This window comes from Patagioenas fasciata, chromosome 17 (assembly GCF_037038585.1).
Source record: "Patagioenas fasciata isolate bPatFas1 chromosome 17, bPatFas1.hap1, whole genome shotgun sequence".
Taxonomy (NCBI): domain Eukaryota; kingdom Metazoa; phylum Chordata; class Aves; order Columbiformes; family Columbidae; genus Patagioenas; species Patagioenas fasciata.
Genome location: NC_092536.1, coordinates 4,395,958 through 4,415,409, shown reverse-complemented (window position 1 = coordinate 4,415,409; position 19,452 = coordinate 4,395,958). Strand labels below are relative to the sequence as shown.

Here is a 19,452-nt window from a genome sequence, read left to right as displayed (position 1 = left end):
AATTTTCTCCCTCAACTGCTCTAAAACCCAAATAAAGGGTCAGGAACCAGTCATGTGCTTCCTGCTAAAATCCACATCTCTGCACCTTTGGTGTAGGTGTAATGCAGGTTCTTTTTAAGTGGGGTTTGCATATGGCCTGGAGGCAGGGACGTGGCTGGAGGAACTGTCAGGTCCCTGCTGTTCTGCATGAGGGCGAAAGCAAATGTCAGTATTTTACTAAACTACAACAACAAACAATCTTGTTAGCAGATTCTAGAGACAAGAACATGATACAAACAGCTAAAGTTACCCACAAAGCAATAATTTTGGTGGTAACTGAGAAAAAAAAAATCAGGATAATATAATACGTGAACATAATATCTAGAGAAACAACCTTAAAGATAATTACAGCAGGGACTACTTTGGGAGATACCATCAGTTAAGTGTTTTGTTGTTAACCTTGAAAAAGGAGTTAGAACTAATCTGTCCATTTTTATTTGAGATGTGCTGTAACCGGCAGAAATGAAAGCCAGTTCTTAGCAGATTCCCAGCAAAATCATTCCTTGCCACCCTCCTGCCTTTAAACACATCTTGCTGGGATGTAAGGAAGAATCAGCCTCTTTATGGTTTTGTTAAGAGGATAATGGGGTTTTGCCTTGTTGCTGTTGGGGTGGTTGGTGGGAGAAGAATTTTATGTTTTCAGATCAATGGGATTTTCCACATTCAAAGTACAGCTCTCACCTGCCCTGAAAACATCTGATCACAGAATTAATGATATTATGGCATTTTAAGAAGTCATAAGAGCGCAGAGAAGAAAAAAATAAAATCTCTGCCCAATCTCTTTCAAGTGTGATGTCTTGAAGTGGGGTCCTAAGCCACAATCAGGAGCCAAATTACTTTTAGACATGCCAGGGGGGCTGACGACCTCACACAAACAGGATTTGCTTTCCCCTCATCCCCCCATCCCAGTGGGGTTCACAGGGGAGCAGGTAACTGTAAGAAGCCATTTAGAGAATTGCACCTTAAATACCAAGGGACCCCTGGAAGCCCTCAGGAGTCCTGTCCACTGCTTTTATTAACAACTGATTCCAGTGACTAATTATGATTCTGAAAAATTGATGCCACTGTTCAAGATTTGACACCTCCCCTCTTTTAGCCTCTAAGCAAGCCTGAAAAATGAACATGCTAAGGATGACCTACCCTAGACACCAGGCCAAATGTACCACTGTAAATCATCCCCCACGACTTCAAGGGAATAATCTCATCTCAGGGACAGATTTGATCCAGTCCTCTTAACTGCAGGAATTTCTAATGTTAATAGGGCACATAGTGTCGGTTCTGTAGGTATTTTTCATTGAGAAAGACAAAAAGCACTTACCACTGGCATACAGATTAGGCACATGTACCGCATTCGCAGAGAGTTAACATTTGCTATGGAAATTATGAGCAAGTTATATTTAAATGTGAATTAGTAACATGAACATGAACTATGGCAGGACAAAAAAAAAAGAAGCTACATTAAAAGTGTTAAAACACTAATGTTAATTATGCATTTGTTTGGAATTTTCTAGAAAGTTATTATTTAAAAAAAAGCCAAGCAAACATACCTGAAGAGTTTCATTCACAGTTGGCGACACATCCTGTTCGGTGCCCACAGGGAGGGTCTGAGGAGTGTAAAGACCATTAACGAGCAGTTCATAGAATCGCATGCGGGTTTCACCTGCAGAGACCACAATGGAAAAGTTATTAAACAGAAAGAACACAGCTTATGTAAAAATACATATTCTTGTCACCTGCACGGCCCTGCTTTCACTGCATCCATGCAACAGAGGGACAGGTATCACCTCTGAGGCTTGTAGGGATCATTTTAAAATAATCTGCTGGGCAAATGAAGTCAGACGCTCCCTTCTCCAGCCAAGACAAGGAGATTTCTGAACCGCTGTTCCTCCTCTCAGCCTGCTTGGCAGCTCTGCTCTTCATCATGCTTTCTGGAGAGCAGCAGTTTCCCTCCTCTCCAAAGTGCCAAGCGAATCGCTTGCAGATTTGAGAAGTGTAACTCTCACCCAAGGGACAAGCCTCTGCCAACACCCAGAGCCACTTCAGCAAGCTCTCCCAACACACCTTGCTAGTAAAAATGGGCTGTTGTTAACGCAAGCACAATGCATGGGAATGCCAAGCACAAAACCATTAACGCTACTTTTCCAAAAAGACCCCAACTAACCTTTTTTCCCCCCCTCCATCTAGTTTAAGGTGTGCTCAGTGGCTCCCTTTGAAGAATAAAAGCCAGAGAAGCAAACCATCCCATATATTGTTACTGAGCCTTTGCCTTTTCATTCCTAAATTCTACAAAGACCCAGTTCCTTATATATTAGATTTTTCGTTACTACAAAAACCCAATCCTACTTATTTCACAGTCTGTAAGAAATCTGTCACGAGCTTCAAAGGCCATACAATCAGACCCCCAAGCTACCTGAATTTTGCTCTGAAAGATAAAGAATACACAGAAAAATGGACAGACACAGCACCTGAGCCCAGAAGAAGTCCTGCAGGATCAAACCCCAAACCCTGTGAATCACTCAGTGCAATTTGAAAGCAAAGCCCCGCTTAACACAACTCTGCATATGGGAAAAGGCTCATTTATCTTGAATAAATGCTGCAGATGAGGTTATTTGCTTATCAAATCTCATTTCACAAAGTCTTGAGTCACATCCTCGACTATGTAAACTGTTCTAGTTCAACTGAAGTCATGACAAAATAGATCTCTTCAAGACAAGGGCTTGAAGAGACGCTTGAAATATTATACTTGAAATATTAACACACCCCATTCCCCCATAAGACTACAATGCTGTTGATACGGAAGTGTCAAGCTTACCTTAAAACTTGTCTTTAAATAAATACAAAGTAATTGTTAGAAAGTTTCATAATTCTTCCTGGATCCTGAATATAATGCAGTAAAAGTTACAATTTCATTTTCAAAGAGGTTCATGAATATGAAAGGATTCCTGGCTATTTCTCTAAGGACAAGTAGTTGTTCAGTGTGTCCATTCTGTAGATGGATAAACTGAGGCAGAGAAGGTGCTTTAAACTAGCCTGGCTTAGATGAGGAGACTGATTTCTTAGTTCCAGATTCCCAGGCCTGTGCTCTGACCAGACAGATAAAATGACACTTTGGCTCCTAATATTTACTTTGCTAGACTATGAAAATCAAGTTAACCAACCTCTCATTCTCTTGAAAAGCTGAATACTAGAAAGAAACATTGAAAACCATAAATATATATATTAAGAATGTCCTAACCTGCTAAGGCTATTTTAGGAATAACATTTGTATTACATTCTGACAGATTATAGCACACTGACAGTCTTATTCCTTTACAACCAAAGAGATGCAGCTATGGAAAAAAAAACAGATTGGAAGCATACAGCTGGCAAACGAAACAAAAACGCAATTTGAAACTAAGACTTCAATGTTTTCTCCCAGGAAACAGAAGCATAAAAGCCCCTCATTTCCCTGATGTGCAGCTAACTTTCCTCAACAGCTGTCTGTTTGAGACTCGCAGAGTAGTTTATAAACGGAGGAGAACAAGGACTGTCACACAATCAGTTTGTTTAAAATGCCTCTCATTAAGACATCCACCACTTACAAGCCTGCTGTAGCTCATCATTATTAAATATACAAATGGTTAATTTGTTCTTAAGTGTAATTTTTACCTTCAAATTCCAAAGTAAGCAGAGGAAGGAGCCTGTCTGTAACAGTTAATGATATCAGAATTTCAAAGCACACATAGGTAAGGTCAAGTTTAGCTCACAATAGAAAGTATTACACTACTATAGTCATTTTTCTTCTAATGGTGTTCAGTAACGTCAAAAAATGCCCTACTATAGCTTCTTACCACGTGTAGGACACCAACTGCTGTATAGGTTGTGCACTAACTGTTGAAACCTTTCAATACAGCACAAAACAGCACTTTTAAGCAAATGGTGTTAACCATGTTCTCTTCCCAAGAAAGAGAGCAATAAATCAGTCTGAAACTAGAAATGCCATGTTTGCAATGAAGAGGTAAAAGCAGCAACTGATCTACACCTCCTCAGTTCTAGATATTTTCTAAAATTTGGGTAAATTTTAGCAAAGCCTTTCACTAGTATGCTTGGAGGAAAGAGAAAAGACAAAGAGGTGAAATGCAATGCTTTTGCACTTCCAAAAACTTTATTGGGTTCCCCAGGGCTCAGGTTTGGGGCTGAGAGTCGGTTACCCCCAGGACTCGGGACTCCTGTCGCTTTAAGAGCCAGTCTCACACTTACACACTCACGCACACACCAGCCAGGGCTGCCCGGGGACTCTTTTGCTGCCAACCTCCAGTTTGCTGCTAAATATCGATGAAACGCCAGGCACGCAGAGGACAGCACCCAGCCCTGCTGCCAGAACACGCGTGTTTGGGAGCCAGGAATCCCCAAGGTTTGCCCAAAAATCCCAAGTTTGCAAAAACCAGAGGGGTCCAGCAGCCCCGGAGGTGGCCAAGTGGGGCCAGACTGGGACATGGAGATGGGGGCATGGGAGGGCTCGGAGGGCAGAGAGCAGGGGACGGGCAGGATGGCAGCATTTTGCAAATTACAGGGCTGTCTCCTAGCAACAGACAACACATTTGGCTCCACGTGACTTGCAAAGGCCCCAGAAACCAGACCCGCTCGCAGGGGGACAGGAGCACTCCCTTCATATTTTTAATAGCTGGGCCCTTGCGTTCTGCAACAGGCTCTCATCTCAGGAGAGGGACAGGCAGGGGCACTACAAACCACAAACACACAAGGCCAAAATGTGCCCCCTCACCTTTTGTATCCAGCTCCACGTGGATGATGTTGCCCATGACGGAGGTGTTGTGAAGGTGCTGGACGGCCTCCCGGGCACCCTTGACTGTGGCAAAGATCACTTTGGCAATGCCCAGGTGCTTCTTGTTCTTGGGGTTGTAGAGAATCTCCACCTCTTCCACTTCGCCGTATTTCTTGCACATGTCGGTCAAAAAGTTTTCACGGATGTTGTCGTTCAGCTTGGCAAACGTGACCTGCTTGGGAGGCACTGGCCCCACGTAAAATTCATCAATCTGGAAAGGGGCACAAGGTGGGGGGCAATAAAAATAACTGTCATCGTTAAGGAGCAGGGGGGAGAACATAAGGATGGCACGGGAGGGAGAGGGTTAAAGCATCTTGCAAACTTTGGGGAAAGAAAACTGCCTCCAAGGCTCTGGGATGAACCCCGGAGCTGAGCAGCCTCTGCCGCCGCAGCCATTCATTGAAACCGGCTCCTTTCTGGGCTACAAACATGTATTTTGAGCAGTTCTGTCAGCAGAGCACCACCCCCCCCCACCTCCCACCCGAGAAGCCCCCAAGACACAGCTCCAAAACCTTCAAGTGATCTCGTTAGACAGATGCATTGATTTCTCGTTATCTTTATAGAAGGGGATTATCATTTAACAGTTTGCCAAATAATAATGTTAATAGGAATATGACTGTCGTTTAAACAGCCCATTAAACTATTCGGAACTGAAGCTTCACTCCCAGATAAACAGGAATACAGAGCTAAACCCAAAAGTCGAGGCAGTACCTTGAATTTGGGGACAGACAGCTCCAACTCCTTAGTTTTGGTCCATATTCGCCCTATTCTGGGATCCCTGACACAATCCACAGGAGCGATTCCCGAGTTCTGGGAGGAGGAGGAGGAGAAAAAGCACAAAACCAGCAATAACAGGGCTTGAAATTTAAGACACAAATAAAAGAAAAATAAACCCCTAGGAAGCACAGGTTGTCTCAAGGGAAGGGGAAAGCGCACACACACACACATACACACACGTGTCAAATTGCAATACTGCTGGGAAATGCACACAGATTGGAAACACAGAAATAAAGCCGCAGGTTTGGGCTCCTTCTCGGGCTCCTGACAGTTGAATACAGAGTGTCAGGTGGCAGCAACTTTGTGTGTGTGTCCCCCAGACCCCCCTCCCACACACACGCGCTATGGTGATCACGACCCAGAGGGACCCCCCAGCCCCCAAAACGCCGGTAAGAGGGAGGCGGGGGGGGGCACAACACAATGGGGGAAACCCGCGACCCCCCCACTCACAGGCATGCTGAAATGTTGCCCATCGTAACGGTAGAGTTTGTGCTGTCCTTTTTTCAGAGCCGGGTCAATAATCAACTTGTAACTTCTCCAATGGTGATTTCTTTTCTCGACAGAAGTGCTTGCTTGCGTGCTGTTCTCCATTCCGTTGATCCAACCTGGACGGAGCGGGGGGGGGAGAGAGAGAGGAAGGGGGAAGGGGAAAAAAAGAAAAAAAAAAAGACACAGAAAACCATAAAGTTAAAAAAAATATTCAACAAAGACCTCTTCGGTTTTTGTTGTTTTTTTTTTTTTTTAAACGAGCCGCCTGCTCTACACACCCAGGCAGGGAGGAAATCCACCGCCAAACGAGCCCTAAAATGGGGGAATTGCCAGCCGGGTCCCCCCTCCACCCCAGCCAGACAAGAAGCAGAGAGGGAGGAGGAGAGGAGGAGGAGGAAAAAGGAAAGGAGAGAAAAAAAAGCCCCAATCTCACTTGAACTCTGCTTTTTGACATGATCTTCAGGGTGCTTGGCTTTTTCCCCCGCCTTGATCTCTCGGAAAGACATCGCGCTCGGCGGCCGATCGTCTCCGGGCGGCGAAAGGCGAGCTCCCGTCTCACATGGGGCCGGTTACCGGCGCGGGCTGGCCGCCAGGCTCCTGCCTCCCGTTTTTGCGAGCCACCACATATTGTGTGTGCTCGCTGCTGGCGGCGGCGGCCTCCCACAATACACCGCTGCGAGCGCCGCGAACGCCTAACCGCCCTCCGCCGCCTGCACATTCACGGCGGCCGCGCCGCGCAGCCCCCGGCCCGCGGCCGCCCGCCGCCGCCCCGCCGCCGAGCGCCGCCGCATGGGCCGACACCGGCCTGCCGGGTTGGGTTTTTTTTTCCCCTCCCCGCCCCGGGCTTAACGGCGTGCGGGGGGGCGAGTGGAATCTGCCCGCTGCATTTACCTTAGCGTAAACTGTTTCTAAACAAGATGGACCTATAGGTGGGACAAGTTGGATTTTTTTTTTTTTTTTTTAAGGGGAAGAGTTCGGTGAACCCGGGGACCGGGCGGAGCGCGGAGCCCGCCGCCCTGCTGCGGCGCGGGGGGGTGGTGGTGGCGACAGCGGGGGGGATGTCGCCGTTCAGCAACACACAACCAAGGAGGGGGGGACTAAAATGGGGAGCAATTTTGCTTATTAAAGGTCCGGGTCCGGCGACAGCCAATCAGCGGGAAGCTTCCATTTTGTTGTAGGTATTAAAAGCCGGGCGGCGCGGTCCCCCCGCCGCTCGCCGGGGCGCGGAGCCGGGCGGCGGGCGCATGGCGCGGGCGCGGCTCGGGCCGCGGGGCCGCGGCGGCTCGGCCGCCAGCGGGCAATTGGCTGGTTAAAAGGCAGCGGGGCGGCCGCAGCCAATGGGCGAGCGGCTTCCATGGGGCTTGAGTTATTAGACGGCGGGGTGAAGCCATCCTTCAGCAGAGCGCTAAGGAGAGGCCAACGCGCCAGGCAGCCATTTTTCTGCAGTGGAGCGAAATGGCCAACTGGGCTTTTCCTTTGTTCCAAAAAGGGGGAATCCGCCATGTGAATCCGCACCGTCCGCTTGCGGGGAGCGCTCAGGTGGTGGTAATGTCTGGCATCATGCTAGAGGACTCAATGAAGAAGGAGGATCTAAAAAAACCAAACAAACCAAACCAAACAAAAAAAAAAAAGGCGGATTTTTTTTTTTCCCTTATGACTCGGGATCCATCTTTGTCTTGTGTAACTAGGTCATGGCACACCCTATGTCAGCAGTTAACAGTTTCGATTGCCAAAAAAACAAGTAAATACATTCTTTTAATTTTTTTTTGTTGTTGTTTTGGGGGTTTTTAAGCTCTCTGAAGCTGATAACCTAACAATAAATTTTAGAAAGTATTTCCTGTATGAAACACTTGATTCCTGGCCATTTTTATTAACTCCTTTGGTGCTTATAAAGGTAACGTTTTAAATATAGGCATAGGAATAGTGCATTCTGGCAAAAAAAGGCAATTTTACTATGCTAAGCTTGCTTGCTTTCCTCTTACGTTGTAAGTACCCAATCCATTCTGTCCTTGCTAAGTGTAGTTTTCATTTTAATGTTACCGAAGTGGTCCTTATTGCTAAGCCTTCATTTGCATGTCTTATGTTTTCGTCTGTTTATCTAAACCAATTTCTGCTTTTTTAACTGTTTTAATTATACTGCAAAATATCTAGCTTAAGAGATAAAGTTGTTTACAACCAGTAAATGTTAACTAGGTGCTTTCACACTAACATGCAGCTTGAAACTAGAACGTTTTTAGTGTCTGCGTGCTCCATGGAAAAACACTGAACGTCCTTTTTATGTACAGAGTAAATCTACCACAGGAAGGTAGATTTAAGCCTCGAGCAGAAGTCCTGGCTGCGTACGGTCAGTCAACATAGCTGGACATCTTTTTCTGTAACTTTTTTTCCTTTTTTAATGCTAGACCACTGCCATACAAAGATCTGTAACTATCTTAACGAGATCTGCTTTGACTTGCAAACTTACGAGAGAAGTGGTGATACAGATCACATATATCTATAGCCGTTATTTAAAAAAAAAAAAAAAAAGCATTAACGACTTCACCTTCAGAGCTGCATTCAACTATGGTGCGCGGGTAAGTAAACCCTTTTGCCCTTGCAGAGAAACATATAGACCAGGCCTGTGCGGCTCATGTTATTGTCCTGGCTGGAAAGATCCTAATGGTCGTTGGAGCCGTGGCGATCTCCTTCTCCTCAGATACATCTAACAGTGTCTCTGGAAATGTCTATTTTCAGGGAGGTATTTCTGTTTTCTGCACAAAGCTCTTGGTCGTCCGCAGCCCTGTTGTGTTTTGGGCTTGTTTTTTTTTTTTTGGTGGAGAGACGCAGTGAATCCATTGCAGGCGTTACGTGGCTGTTAAACTGAACGCACAAAAAGAAAAATAATCTGCCTGTGAACAGCAAGATGTTATTGAGGCTGATTTTTAAAAAGGCAAAAATGCGGTGGTGGTGGTGGTAGGGATCCCTTACATGTTTTGTCCGTCTAATTACAAAAGCTCGATCAAAAAAAGGCAACAAAATGGGGGGGGTGTTTTTCAAGACGGTGAGTCTTAATGGCGGATGTCTTGCTAAGAAGCACTGTAAAATCCTTCATACCGAGAGGCAGTGACTTGGAGAGAGGGGGAAAAAGGAGGTCTGGAAGTAAATCCAAAGTGAGGGAGTTTCCTTCCAAGTGAGGGACCCTTTGCAGCCTGAGTTTTACAGTTGGAGAAGCCGTGACGCAGTTGATTTTCACAGCAGTTGTGCTTTAGTGCAGCCACCCAGCCCATGAAATGGCCTCCCCGCCGAAGTCTGGTAGTTTTATTATGTGAAAGCCTGTGGAAGCACCGTGTCCCCGGCACCGGGAAGGGCGGCTGGCGGCGGGCAGGGCGCTCCCGGTCGCGCTCCATGTTGTGTCAGGGTAGCCGCCATCATGGCTTCTCCTTCGGCGCCGCGTTCTCCTCAGGGCTGGGGCGGCGGCGAGGCGGACTCTCCCCCACTGCCTGGCGGCGCTTCGCGTCCCGATCACTGAAGGGAAATGGCCTTTTTTTGTCTTCCCCCCCTTCTCTCTCTCTTTCCCGCCCCCCCACCCTTCCCCCACCGCTTTGTGAGGGGTTGTGGAAGGCAACGCCGAGCAGGAACGGGGCGCCTGGCGGCTTTTTCTCCCTGCGGTTGGCGCGCACAAGATGGCCGCGCCGGGGAGCGCCCTGCAGCAGCGGGAGGCAGCGCTGCGGGCGGCGGGGCTGGCGGCGCTCCAGCCCGGCCGGGGCGGGGGGGCGGGGAGCCCGGCCGGGCAGGGAGGACAAAGGCAGCTCGCATAATGCAGGCGAAGCCCTGGCTGTCTATAAATAACGCCGCCCGCCCCTCGCCTCCTTCCCTTCCCCCCGCCGCAGTATCCCGCTCGCTTGCGTTTATAAATACCAAAAGATGAAAGTAGCCTAGTGCAGAAGATTAAAAAAAAAATTAAGAGGAACAAACAACACTCCCCCCCACCCCACAAGGAAGAAAGAGGCAGTTGGGGGGATGGAGGAGGGGAAGGCAGGCAAATGAGCAGCCAGCGCTGGCCGCGGGAGGAGCAGGGCGGCGTCGGCCGGCTCCCCGCCCGGAGCGGGCTGCGCTGCGCCCCGCCGCCGCTCCCCGCCACCGCGCCCCGCCGCTCGTCACATGGCTCTTTGTTTTCCTTCTCCTGCCCCTCTTGGGCTTTCCCCCCCCTCCGCCATCGCCCGGCCGCTCCGCCGGGGCAGCGGCTGCCCTGCCTCCTCCCGCCCGCAGCCGGGGTGGGATGGCTCGGCCTGCAGCGCTCCGCTCCCCGCGCTGGGCTGGCGCGGAGCCGGGTGCGGTGCTGCAGTGCGAGCCGCCACGGCCGGCTGAGGTGTTACATGTGCTGTTTTTTTTTTTTCCCCTTCATTTTTTTCTTTTTTTTTTTTTTTTTTTTTCCTGAGCAGATTTTCTTGCAGCTCGCTTTGGGTGGAGGCGTGGGGGTTGTTTCGGAGCTTCACAAGCCTTTTGTGCTCTGCGGGGAGTTGCACCTCGCTGCTCCACTGCAGACCAGAAGTAGGTGAGCTTAGGGCAAGCCTGGCTTGAGCAACCACTTCAGAGGGCAGGACAGGGAGGACAAAGCAAACACTTGTAGAGAGGTGGCCTCCCTGGTAAGGCTAGAGCAGGACCGTCCTGCGGACCCTGTGGGAGGGAGAAGGTAAGTGGCTGCTGGGCAGAGCTGCCTGCGGGAGCGGCTTGTGCGGGGCAGGGTGCGCCCTGCCCGCCCGTTCCTGCGGCTCAGGACCAGCCGTGGGTTTGGTAAGACCTGTGCTGTGGTATGTGCCGAGGTTCAGGGGTGTTTGCCCTGCGAGGGAGCAGGGTGCTGCCGCGAAGGAGGCACCGCAGCCTGCGCCTTTCGCAACAACGCGAGGGCTCACGCTCAGCATTTCTGGTTCCCCCCTCGTCGTTCCTTGCCACGGGTTCAGGCTCTGTCGAGAATCAAGCGACAAACCGTCCGCACAAAACATAACACGTTTCCATGGAGGAGGAAAAAAAAGAGTCTCTGCAGTGCCAGGCTGGCTTTAAAATGCTACCTCTGCTCCCTGTGCCCCCTCTCGGGGTGCAGCTCCTGGAGCCAGGGGGTCCGCAGCCGCCAGACCCTCTGCTCGGTCCCTGCGAGACGTGCCTTGTCCGGCCAGACCGTCCTTAAACGCCTGGCCCTTGCTCCTGCCAGCAGCGTGACCGCCTGCCTGGTTTACAATTGCTTTAAGTAATAATCTGCTAGTAAACTTAGAGGAAAGGGTGGTGTTATTCTTAGCTAAACGCCATTAAAATGCGCCTCTGCTATTTCTCAATAGAGGTGAAAAGCATTGTAGCTTCCTGGAATAGGACAAAATGGCCGAAACAGGCGACGTGTAGATCAAAGTACGGTATAGATCTGTTCTTGCAGTGGTTTTCGGAACTGGAATGCAAACGTTTCTGCAGCTTGCATCATAATGAGTTACATCAGCAAGTAAAGCGATTTAAAAAAAGAGCAGATTGAAATAGCATCGTCTGTTAACCTTCCCAGGACTTTAAATTTATGGTTAAATAGATATTTGGATATTAGTGATATCCTCATTTAAACCTTAACATCGGTCTTTTTAACCCTGAAGCAAACTAGCTCTGCCTAACACAGCCCAGGCTCTGCAACGATTCATCCAGCTCACAACAGTGTGGGAGCTTAGACAGCTTTGTCTGTACTTGTACCTCTCTGCGCATTTTTCCAGGACTATGATCTTTGTCTGCAATTAATCATTGTTCAGGACGGCTGTTCCCGACGGTAGAATCCACGAGCTGCTCCAGCTGGGAGAGGTCCTGGAGCGTGCGCTGGCGCCGTGTCCGTGCAAACCAGGGCCAGGAGCTGCTGGGGCAGAGTTGTGTGGGTCCTCAGCACTTCTGGAGATTGTTTTTGTAAGTCTGAGCTGAAAATTCCTTTCCGTTTTTTAGGAGTTTCTAAATGACTGTGATGTTCAATGTAGTTGAAAAGTCACCGAGGCAGTTGAGACTGGTTGCGCTCAGGGTGGGTGGTTTCATGGCTGAACCTCGTATCTGAAAAGCTAAATGTTCTGGTACAGCGTTTTTAAATCCCAGAAAGGTCAAACCAGACTTTCATACTTGAGTTAGATTGACCCCGCTTTACTGCATTAGACTCCCTAGAGAAAGAGATCTTTCAGGGGAAAGGGGGGGAAAAAAAGGAAAACTTGTTTTTTTGTTTCTCTGAATGGCACGTTCTCGAAGCAAAGGGTTTTTTTCTTGCCCACAGGGTCCCTCCCCTGCATTGTGGAGTGGAAAACTCTTATGCTAATTATTTCACTGTCTGTTATCAATAAGAAGTGATTTAATTTCTTTGGCAAAGTGTTGCAACAAGAGCAAATTAGATTGAGAGGTGAAGTGAAATAGAAAATACGCAGCTGTACTGCCAAACAATGATGGTGGCTGTTTACAACATTTTGGTTTAGCCAGGCTTCTACATAGAATCCTTTATATTGAAGGTTTTTGTGTCACGATCCACTGCTCGTGCAAGGAAACTAGTTTAATAGATAATAAAGGACAAAAGAGACCTAGGTTTATCTGGTTTGATTTCCTACATTATGCAGGTCATAAGATTTTTGTGCATTTTTTGCTTTTTCTTATTTGAAAGAACTTAACCACAGCATACCTGCATCTTAGAAAACATCAGATTTTCGTTTTAAAATGGGCTGTGAGAGAGAGAAAGTAGAATAAGACTTGGCAAATTGTTTCCATCAAAATCTTCCTGACAGACTAGAAATCAAAATACCTTTTAAACTTGTCTAGTTTCTGCTTTCAGTTTCTGGATGTTGCTGCATCTCAGTCTGCTTGACGGAGGAATGTTCCATTACCAGATTTCCGTCCCCGTGTAGCTATGTACAGGCTGATCAACCGAGCAGCTAATGCTCCCATTGCAGACTTTTAGAGCTCCCCCTCGGGTCCATGTTTGCTAATCCTGCAATGGCTCCCGTCACGGTTCTCGGTGAACAGTGTTTCACCGGTTTGATGTGGGCAGGAGGGACGGAGCGATCAGCGGTGGCCGGACTCATGCCAGCCCCTCCTGGCTGAGATGTCTCCGTCAGGCATCCGGGGATTACACCAGCCCACGTTCAGCTGGTGTCCCAGCACAGCTCCTAAAATACTCTCAGATCTGCTCCTCCTTGGGACAGCATCCCCATCCTGCTGGTTTGTGCTCCTCATTCTGCACATATGGCTTTATACTTTGCCCTCTTGAAAAAGACAAGTCCTTAGCATTGTTGCTTGCAATGGCCTTTATATATTTTTATACCCCCTCTTGCTACTCTTGAGTGTAACCTACAAACTTGCTTGGCACTGATTTTATATTTTCTTCCAGATAAACAACTGCTGCTATCTCCACTGTAGGAGTTTCCTGGTTCTGGGTGTGCATACAGCTCAGCTGTGTCAATATTGGGTCAGGAGGAGGTTCTGGGTGTTCACTGTCCTCTCGCCACACCCCGGGTTCCTGGGAAGAAAGCCCAGTTTGGGAGCTGGAAGGGAGCCAGGAGCTTCATTGCCTGCCCTGGTGCCATTAAATAATGTAGGGCCCAAAACGGGTATTTGCAGGACCCATAAAAACAAGATGACAGCTCTAGGACCCAGGTTCCAGCTGCATTTGGAGACCTTCCTCTTAGATAGATTCTAATCTATTTCATTATGCCTTCTTGCTCTTCTCCAAATTTAATTGAGATTAGAGGAAAGAGAGGAAAAATTACATAGAACAACACAGTCACATTATTAGACTGTTTTATTTTTAGGAAACCAGGCTAAGAATATCAAAGGAATATTGAGTAGGAATATGGACTGGGTATTTGCCTGTTCAGGTTTTTTGCCATGAATTTTTTCATTTCTTCCTAAGAACAGCAGATGATCTGTCTAGGGAATTTTTCAGCCAAAATAAGCAGCCTCATGACAGATTTCACCTACACACTCTGAGGATACATGGGATATGAGCATTGAACAGGGAGTCGCTGGTCTTTGGTGTTTGGCTGCCTGGGTGCAGAGAGATGTGTAGTGAGACCCAATAGTGGAACAAACATTTATTTTAAGATCCATGCTACTTCTGATGGACGTGTTGGATATTTGCCAGGGCTGGGCTTTTTGTTTCTTTTAAAACCGCATCTGTTCATTTTATTTCTGCCAGTATGATGACAAAGCCACCTCTGTAAGATAGGTGGTGAGTCCTTTCAGAGATCTAATCATTCTTGAGTCATAAAGGAATAAAGAAGCTGTTTCAACACCTGACTTGCAGAATGTTTTGTGTTGTTTCTTGCCTATTGAAATGCAGCTGCTATTGAAACACTATGATCCCATCAGAATGTACAACCAGTTATTTTGTAGAATACTTTCAAGCTTACAAAAATCATTAAATAAGAAGGCTGGAAATTCTCATGAACATTCTAAAGCTATCAAATTACTAAAGGTTTCAGTTCACTGCTTCATGGCCTAAACAGTACAGTTTTACACACACACAAAAAAAAAAGGAATGAAAAGAATGTACCATTTAAAGAATTGGGGCACTCACAGAGCTTGCATCAAAAGGAAATGAAGATAGAGATAAGTAATCTAAAAGGATATTTATGCATTAAAATACTTGTGTATCTGGACGCCTATCATTAAACAGTCTAGATGCAATGATAGCTGGAGACCCGTGAGCCTTTGTAACAAACACAGCACATACAGTGAACATTCTGATTAGAAGTGATGCAGTATAAAATGTTACAGCCAGAAAAGTGATGACAAAGATCAAATGGAATGAGTTCAGTTTACAGATCCGAGCAGTTTCTTCTCACTGGTGTGATGCAAACAACGTGACACAAAACCAAGACAGTTTTGCCCTTGATATTGTCACCTTTGCTCTCGAATCTGCAGTTCCCATCTTGATTTATTTTTGAACAGGACAGCTGGGAGTGGCCCAGCTGGTCCACTAAGCCACGCTTTTCAGCCGAGTGGGCCAGAACGCGCAGAATTAGCGAATGCTGTGCCATCCATTGCCTTTCTACACTGCTGCATAACAGCAGCTCCCAGTTGCTAAGCAGCTGCAGAGCTGTCTCTGCCTTCGCTACCAATCAGCTCTACTATGGGAGCAACACGGGTTCGCCTTGATCGGTGGCGGGGAGCCGGCAGCGTGACGACGAGAGCAGTGGCTATAGCAAAATTGTTCATTTTCTAGCTGGCTGATGGGCCCTGTGGCAAAAATGCTGGAGTGAAGCGAAAGGGACACTTGGTGGCCCAGAAGCAGGGGGTGGCAGGGAGGGGAGAGCCAGCATATGTGCACAGCGGAGGCCACAAAGGCAGCAGATCTCAGCAGAGCGGGGGGCACACACCGAGGAGAAAGAAGTGGGAGAGACGCCAAATGCACAGTTCGGAATGGAAAAAAAAAACGGGAGTAGAGTGCGGCATATGGAGAGGGGAAATAAAGCAGAACTTGCACAGCCTGCGAATAATTGAATAGAAAATACAGGAAGAGAGGAAGGGAGCTTGATTCATTACTGTGCTTCACATTGTGGAGACAGCTACACCCAGGAAGAGGAGGTGTGGAATACAACAGCATCTTTCATGTTTCACAATGTACTGCAGGTTTTACATTTCAACCCCTGCCATTTGTGGTTTGCTCTCTGGATAGCCCCTGCCTTTTGTTTAGACTTGATTCCTGCAGGCTCTCTTCTTATCTTTGCCTAGTTTCTAACTTATTTTCGTACTTGCTTTAGCTTTTTTTGTTTCAAGGTAAGTTTTACATTAAAATACCTTTTCCAGATACTTTGTTTTAACCTTCAGAAGGGCAGGCCATTGCTAATTCCTAACTGCAGTTAGTTTTCACTAAATCTGCAAAGCCAGGGATGTTTTTCTCCCCCTCCCACTGGAGCTGCTGATGGAGAACAGGGTTCCCTTTACTTCCCAACACCTTTCGCTCCCTGTTGTCCTTCTTTTTCCCTGTGCCGTGCCTGCCAGCACTCCGGGCAGACTCGCTGTGAGCAGCGTGCAGGAAGGAGTTCCTGTGGCAGTCGATTATCACAAACGCCTTGCTGTGTTGCATAAGAGGGTGTAAAAAAGCAACACAAACACCTGCAGGGGGGTTGTGACCAAAAGAGATTCTAGTTCTACCACCACTCAGCCGCCCACATGAAAAAATACTTTATGGTCTTGGCACCTAACGTGCAATTGGGTGCGTAATAGGAAATGCCAGAAGAGCTGGCAGGGAAGCGGGGGGAGATACACGTTCCTCTCCGGCTCCTCCAGACAGAGGATTGAGTGGCACATTTGTACAGGAGGGTGGGGAGAGGAATTAAAGCTCCTGCAGCTGTTGCCTCCTCCACGGCCAGCCCTGGCTTGCTGGGAGGCCTGTCGGCTGAAAAACACTTTTCCCCAAGTCCAAAATTGAGTCCTAAAAGCAAAACAGAAGTGCCCACCCAGATCTACAGTGGAAAGGATTTGCTAGGGGCTCTGTGTATGTATTTCAAGCCAATAAAAAACCTGGTGGATATCCAGCCAGATGTGTTTTGTACCTGGAAGATTTTTGTCTAAGATGTCTGATTTGGAGGGATGCTATATTTGCTACTTTATTCTATACTGGTCTGGAGTCCTGCTATAGTCTATACTATTATTAGACTTCTAAGACCATTGAGGTCTAGGGGCACTCACTTTTTACAAGTACCTTCAGCTGCTTTTCACACAGGGGCATTTTTAGCATTATGAGAAAGATCAGTTTAATTAGAATGGTTTCAACCAGGAAATCTCCCTGCCTCAAGAAATCAGAGCTACCGTGTTAATCCCAGTAAGCAACTGGGAACTTGACAGTGTGCCTGTTGTTAGGGTGAGACTCAGGAAGGGTGAAATGTGTGTAGGAAGGGACAAACGCACAGGAAACATGCCATCAAGGACAGTGGTGTCGAGCTCACACCGGGCAGCGCGCCAGCCTGAGTTTGGCGGTGACCCGTGGGCTGGAGCAGCGCTGGCGAGTTGCTGCACTCAACGTGCCTGCACACGGCAGATGACAATGCCACCGCAATTGCTGCCCGCAGCAGATGACAATGCCACCGTGACTGCTGCCCACCACACCTCCGCGACCTGCTCCGGTGGTTTGCAGTGAAGACCAGCCAGGCCGCTCTGCACCATCAACCAGTCCAGCTCGCACGCACCTGAGAGAAGCCAAAAATCACAGGTCTAAAGCAAACCTGACACAACTACAGCTGGGTTTGTTTCCAGCCCCTCAAGCTACTAATTAGCCTGCTCTGAGCATTGCTGGTTTTTCATGGTTTGGTCTGGCTGGGGTAATGGCTGCTCTCAGCTCTGAGATAAACTCAGGCTGGGTCTCATCTTTGTCCAGGGGTGCTCTGACAAGCCACAAACCTCTCCAGCTCCGGCCCAGCCAGACAACGACAGAGCACGTGCTTCCTGCTTAGTTCTCCCTGTGCATGTAGCAATCAATAAAAACCAGGCAGAAATTATGTTGTCTCCCACAGGGACACAAAGAGAGGATTTTATCATCTTTCAGCCTGCCTTCCTGTAGGAAGTTTGCACAAATATCAGAAAGGAAGACACAACACATTAACTGCCCTTTAATGTTGGTGCCATACATTACTCAGCAAAAGCCTGTCCCTACTTAATCCACAGTCCTTTCTCTTATAGCCTCCTTTGCCACACTTTTCTCTCCTCCCATGAATATTCCCAGTTTCCCCACATTCTTGGCCAAAAGGTTTGAGAACTTCCTGCCTAGGCCAGGTGCAAGAGTGTTGGCTGTTGTGTAGCCAATTCAGCAATGAAGTGTTGATCAAAGCGTGACTTTTCTAATGGCTCTGAAAAACGCGTTTGTGCAGGTTGCATTGTGGCTTACACAGTGGAAAGCGTATTTAACAAGCCAAAGTGGGGATCATTTAACCTTGAGGTTCTCAAAAGCCTCACAGAAAAGCACAACTCCACACGTTTTGGGATTAGTGGAATCTATCAGCCAGCTTTTTGGAAGCGTAACCCAAATTGGGCCATCCACAGCACACTCACCTACTCCGTACTTATCCCTGCTACGTAAACTAAAGAAGCTGAACCCAACTCCTGCTCTGGTGCTGTGGCCATCCTAATTTACATACGCTACCATTGGTCTCAGCCCTCCTTTGTCTCTAAATCAGCAAGTACATTAAAAAACATCTCTCTCTACCAGGAATTCCCTACTTTGAGAATGGGAGGAGAAGGGAAAAGTAATCTGAAGAAAGCAGATACTGCAGAGAGCACTCTTACTTTGAAAAAAATCACATCTGGGTGCTTGCTGGGCAAGGTGGAGTGCTGGGTAATGAAAACACAGGAAGGCATAAGCCAGAGGGATTTTAGGGGTGTATTCTATAGAGAGGGGGTTGGATATTGGGTAAAAATGCATTGTCTTTCATGGTAAGCTATTTACAGCCCCTTTTCCTGTGTTTCCCCAAATTGCTTCCTGATAGGATTATTCTCTGCTGCAGAGATGCAGAAAAGCATCTGATGCTGATTAATTTCTCACAGATCTGTAGCACAGCCCTGTGCTCTCAGCCACGAGCAAGCCTGCGCATCCCTCCTGAACTCACCGCGTCTGACTGTTCCCATGGTAAAACCAGCCACAGCTACCGACACAATCACAACCTGCGGATCTCTCTGGAAACGAGGCATTTTGGATCCCTCTCTCTCCAGCAGATCTCCAGATTCGTTCCTCAGCGCAGAGGTAGAGGATGAGATCCAGCATCACTGTGACAGCTCTGCCAGCCCGTGTTGACAAATTCCTCCCCATCGCTCGGTGCAACTGTGCCAGCACATCTGGGAGACACACGTATCGCCCAGATCCATGGGGGGAGAGTTATGGTGGTGTTGGCAGACGATTGTTCATGTCATGCTTTTCAGAGATCTGTCATTGTGTTTGATGTTCTAGAAAAGCATAGGATGATCTTAACCTTGTGTTACACATTTTTTACAACAGAACTTCGCTTGAGAATTCATGCTTCAGCGAGGAACCGAAACCTGAAGCTGCCCCTAAGCACCTACTGTATCAGCCTGAGACGTTACCACGTTGATTTACACACTCTTCTCATGTGTAAAGTGGAGGGTTTTTCCCCCACAACTGCAAAGCCAAGAGCTCAATTTCTAATGAAAAGTGAGATTTGAAATACGGCACATTGGCCATGCATCCATCAGGTAGGCATATCTGGCCCACATAGTCAGCACCCCTGATTTAAAGCATACCAGAGAAAATAACCCAAGAAACAGTATGTGTTCCCTGTAAATAACTGCTCTCTAGGTAGGAGTCAGTCTGTGTTTTATGAACAAAATCTGTCCAAACTACA

At 47.6% G+C, this 19,452-nt stretch overlaps 1 protein-coding gene and 1 long non-coding RNA gene across 4 annotated transcripts in view; one reads left to right on the top strand and one right to left on the bottom strand.

Moving 5' to 3' along the window:
• SETD1B (SET domain containing 1B, histone lysine methyltransferase) overlaps positions 1–9,677 on the bottom strand; it is a 49,452-nt gene extending 39,775 nt beyond the window's left edge. The window contains exons 1-5 of one of the 3 annotated variants that reach the window (XM_071815955.1): positions 8,670–9,677; positions 6,089–6,243; positions 5,573–5,671; positions 4,802–5,072; positions 1,587–1,699 (exon numbers count right to left, since the gene is read on the bottom strand). In XM_071815955.1, the coding sequence (XP_071672056.1) occupies positions 1,587–1,699; positions 4,802–5,072; positions 5,573–5,671; positions 6,089–6,229 (624 nt within the window). In that variant the 5' untranslated portion in view covers positions 6,230–6,243; positions 8,670–9,677. Of the gene's footprint in view, positions 1–1,586; positions 1,700–4,801; positions 5,073–5,572; positions 5,672–6,088; positions 6,244–6,405; positions 6,490–6,560; positions 6,880–8,669 lie in introns of those variants that run through there. The other 2 variants (XM_065851364.2, XM_065851365.2) reach the window with 2 other exon arrangements.
• A 1,943-nt stretch (positions 9,678–11,620) lies between these two features.
• Positions 11,621–19,227, top strand: LOC139829262 (uncharacterized). The gene is made up of 3 exons (XR_011741674.1): positions 11,621–12,034; positions 18,641–18,836; positions 19,089–19,227. It is a non-coding gene; the product is annotated as an uncharacterized lncRNA (long non-coding RNA).
• The last annotated feature ends 225 nt before the right edge of the window (positions 19,228–19,452 follow it).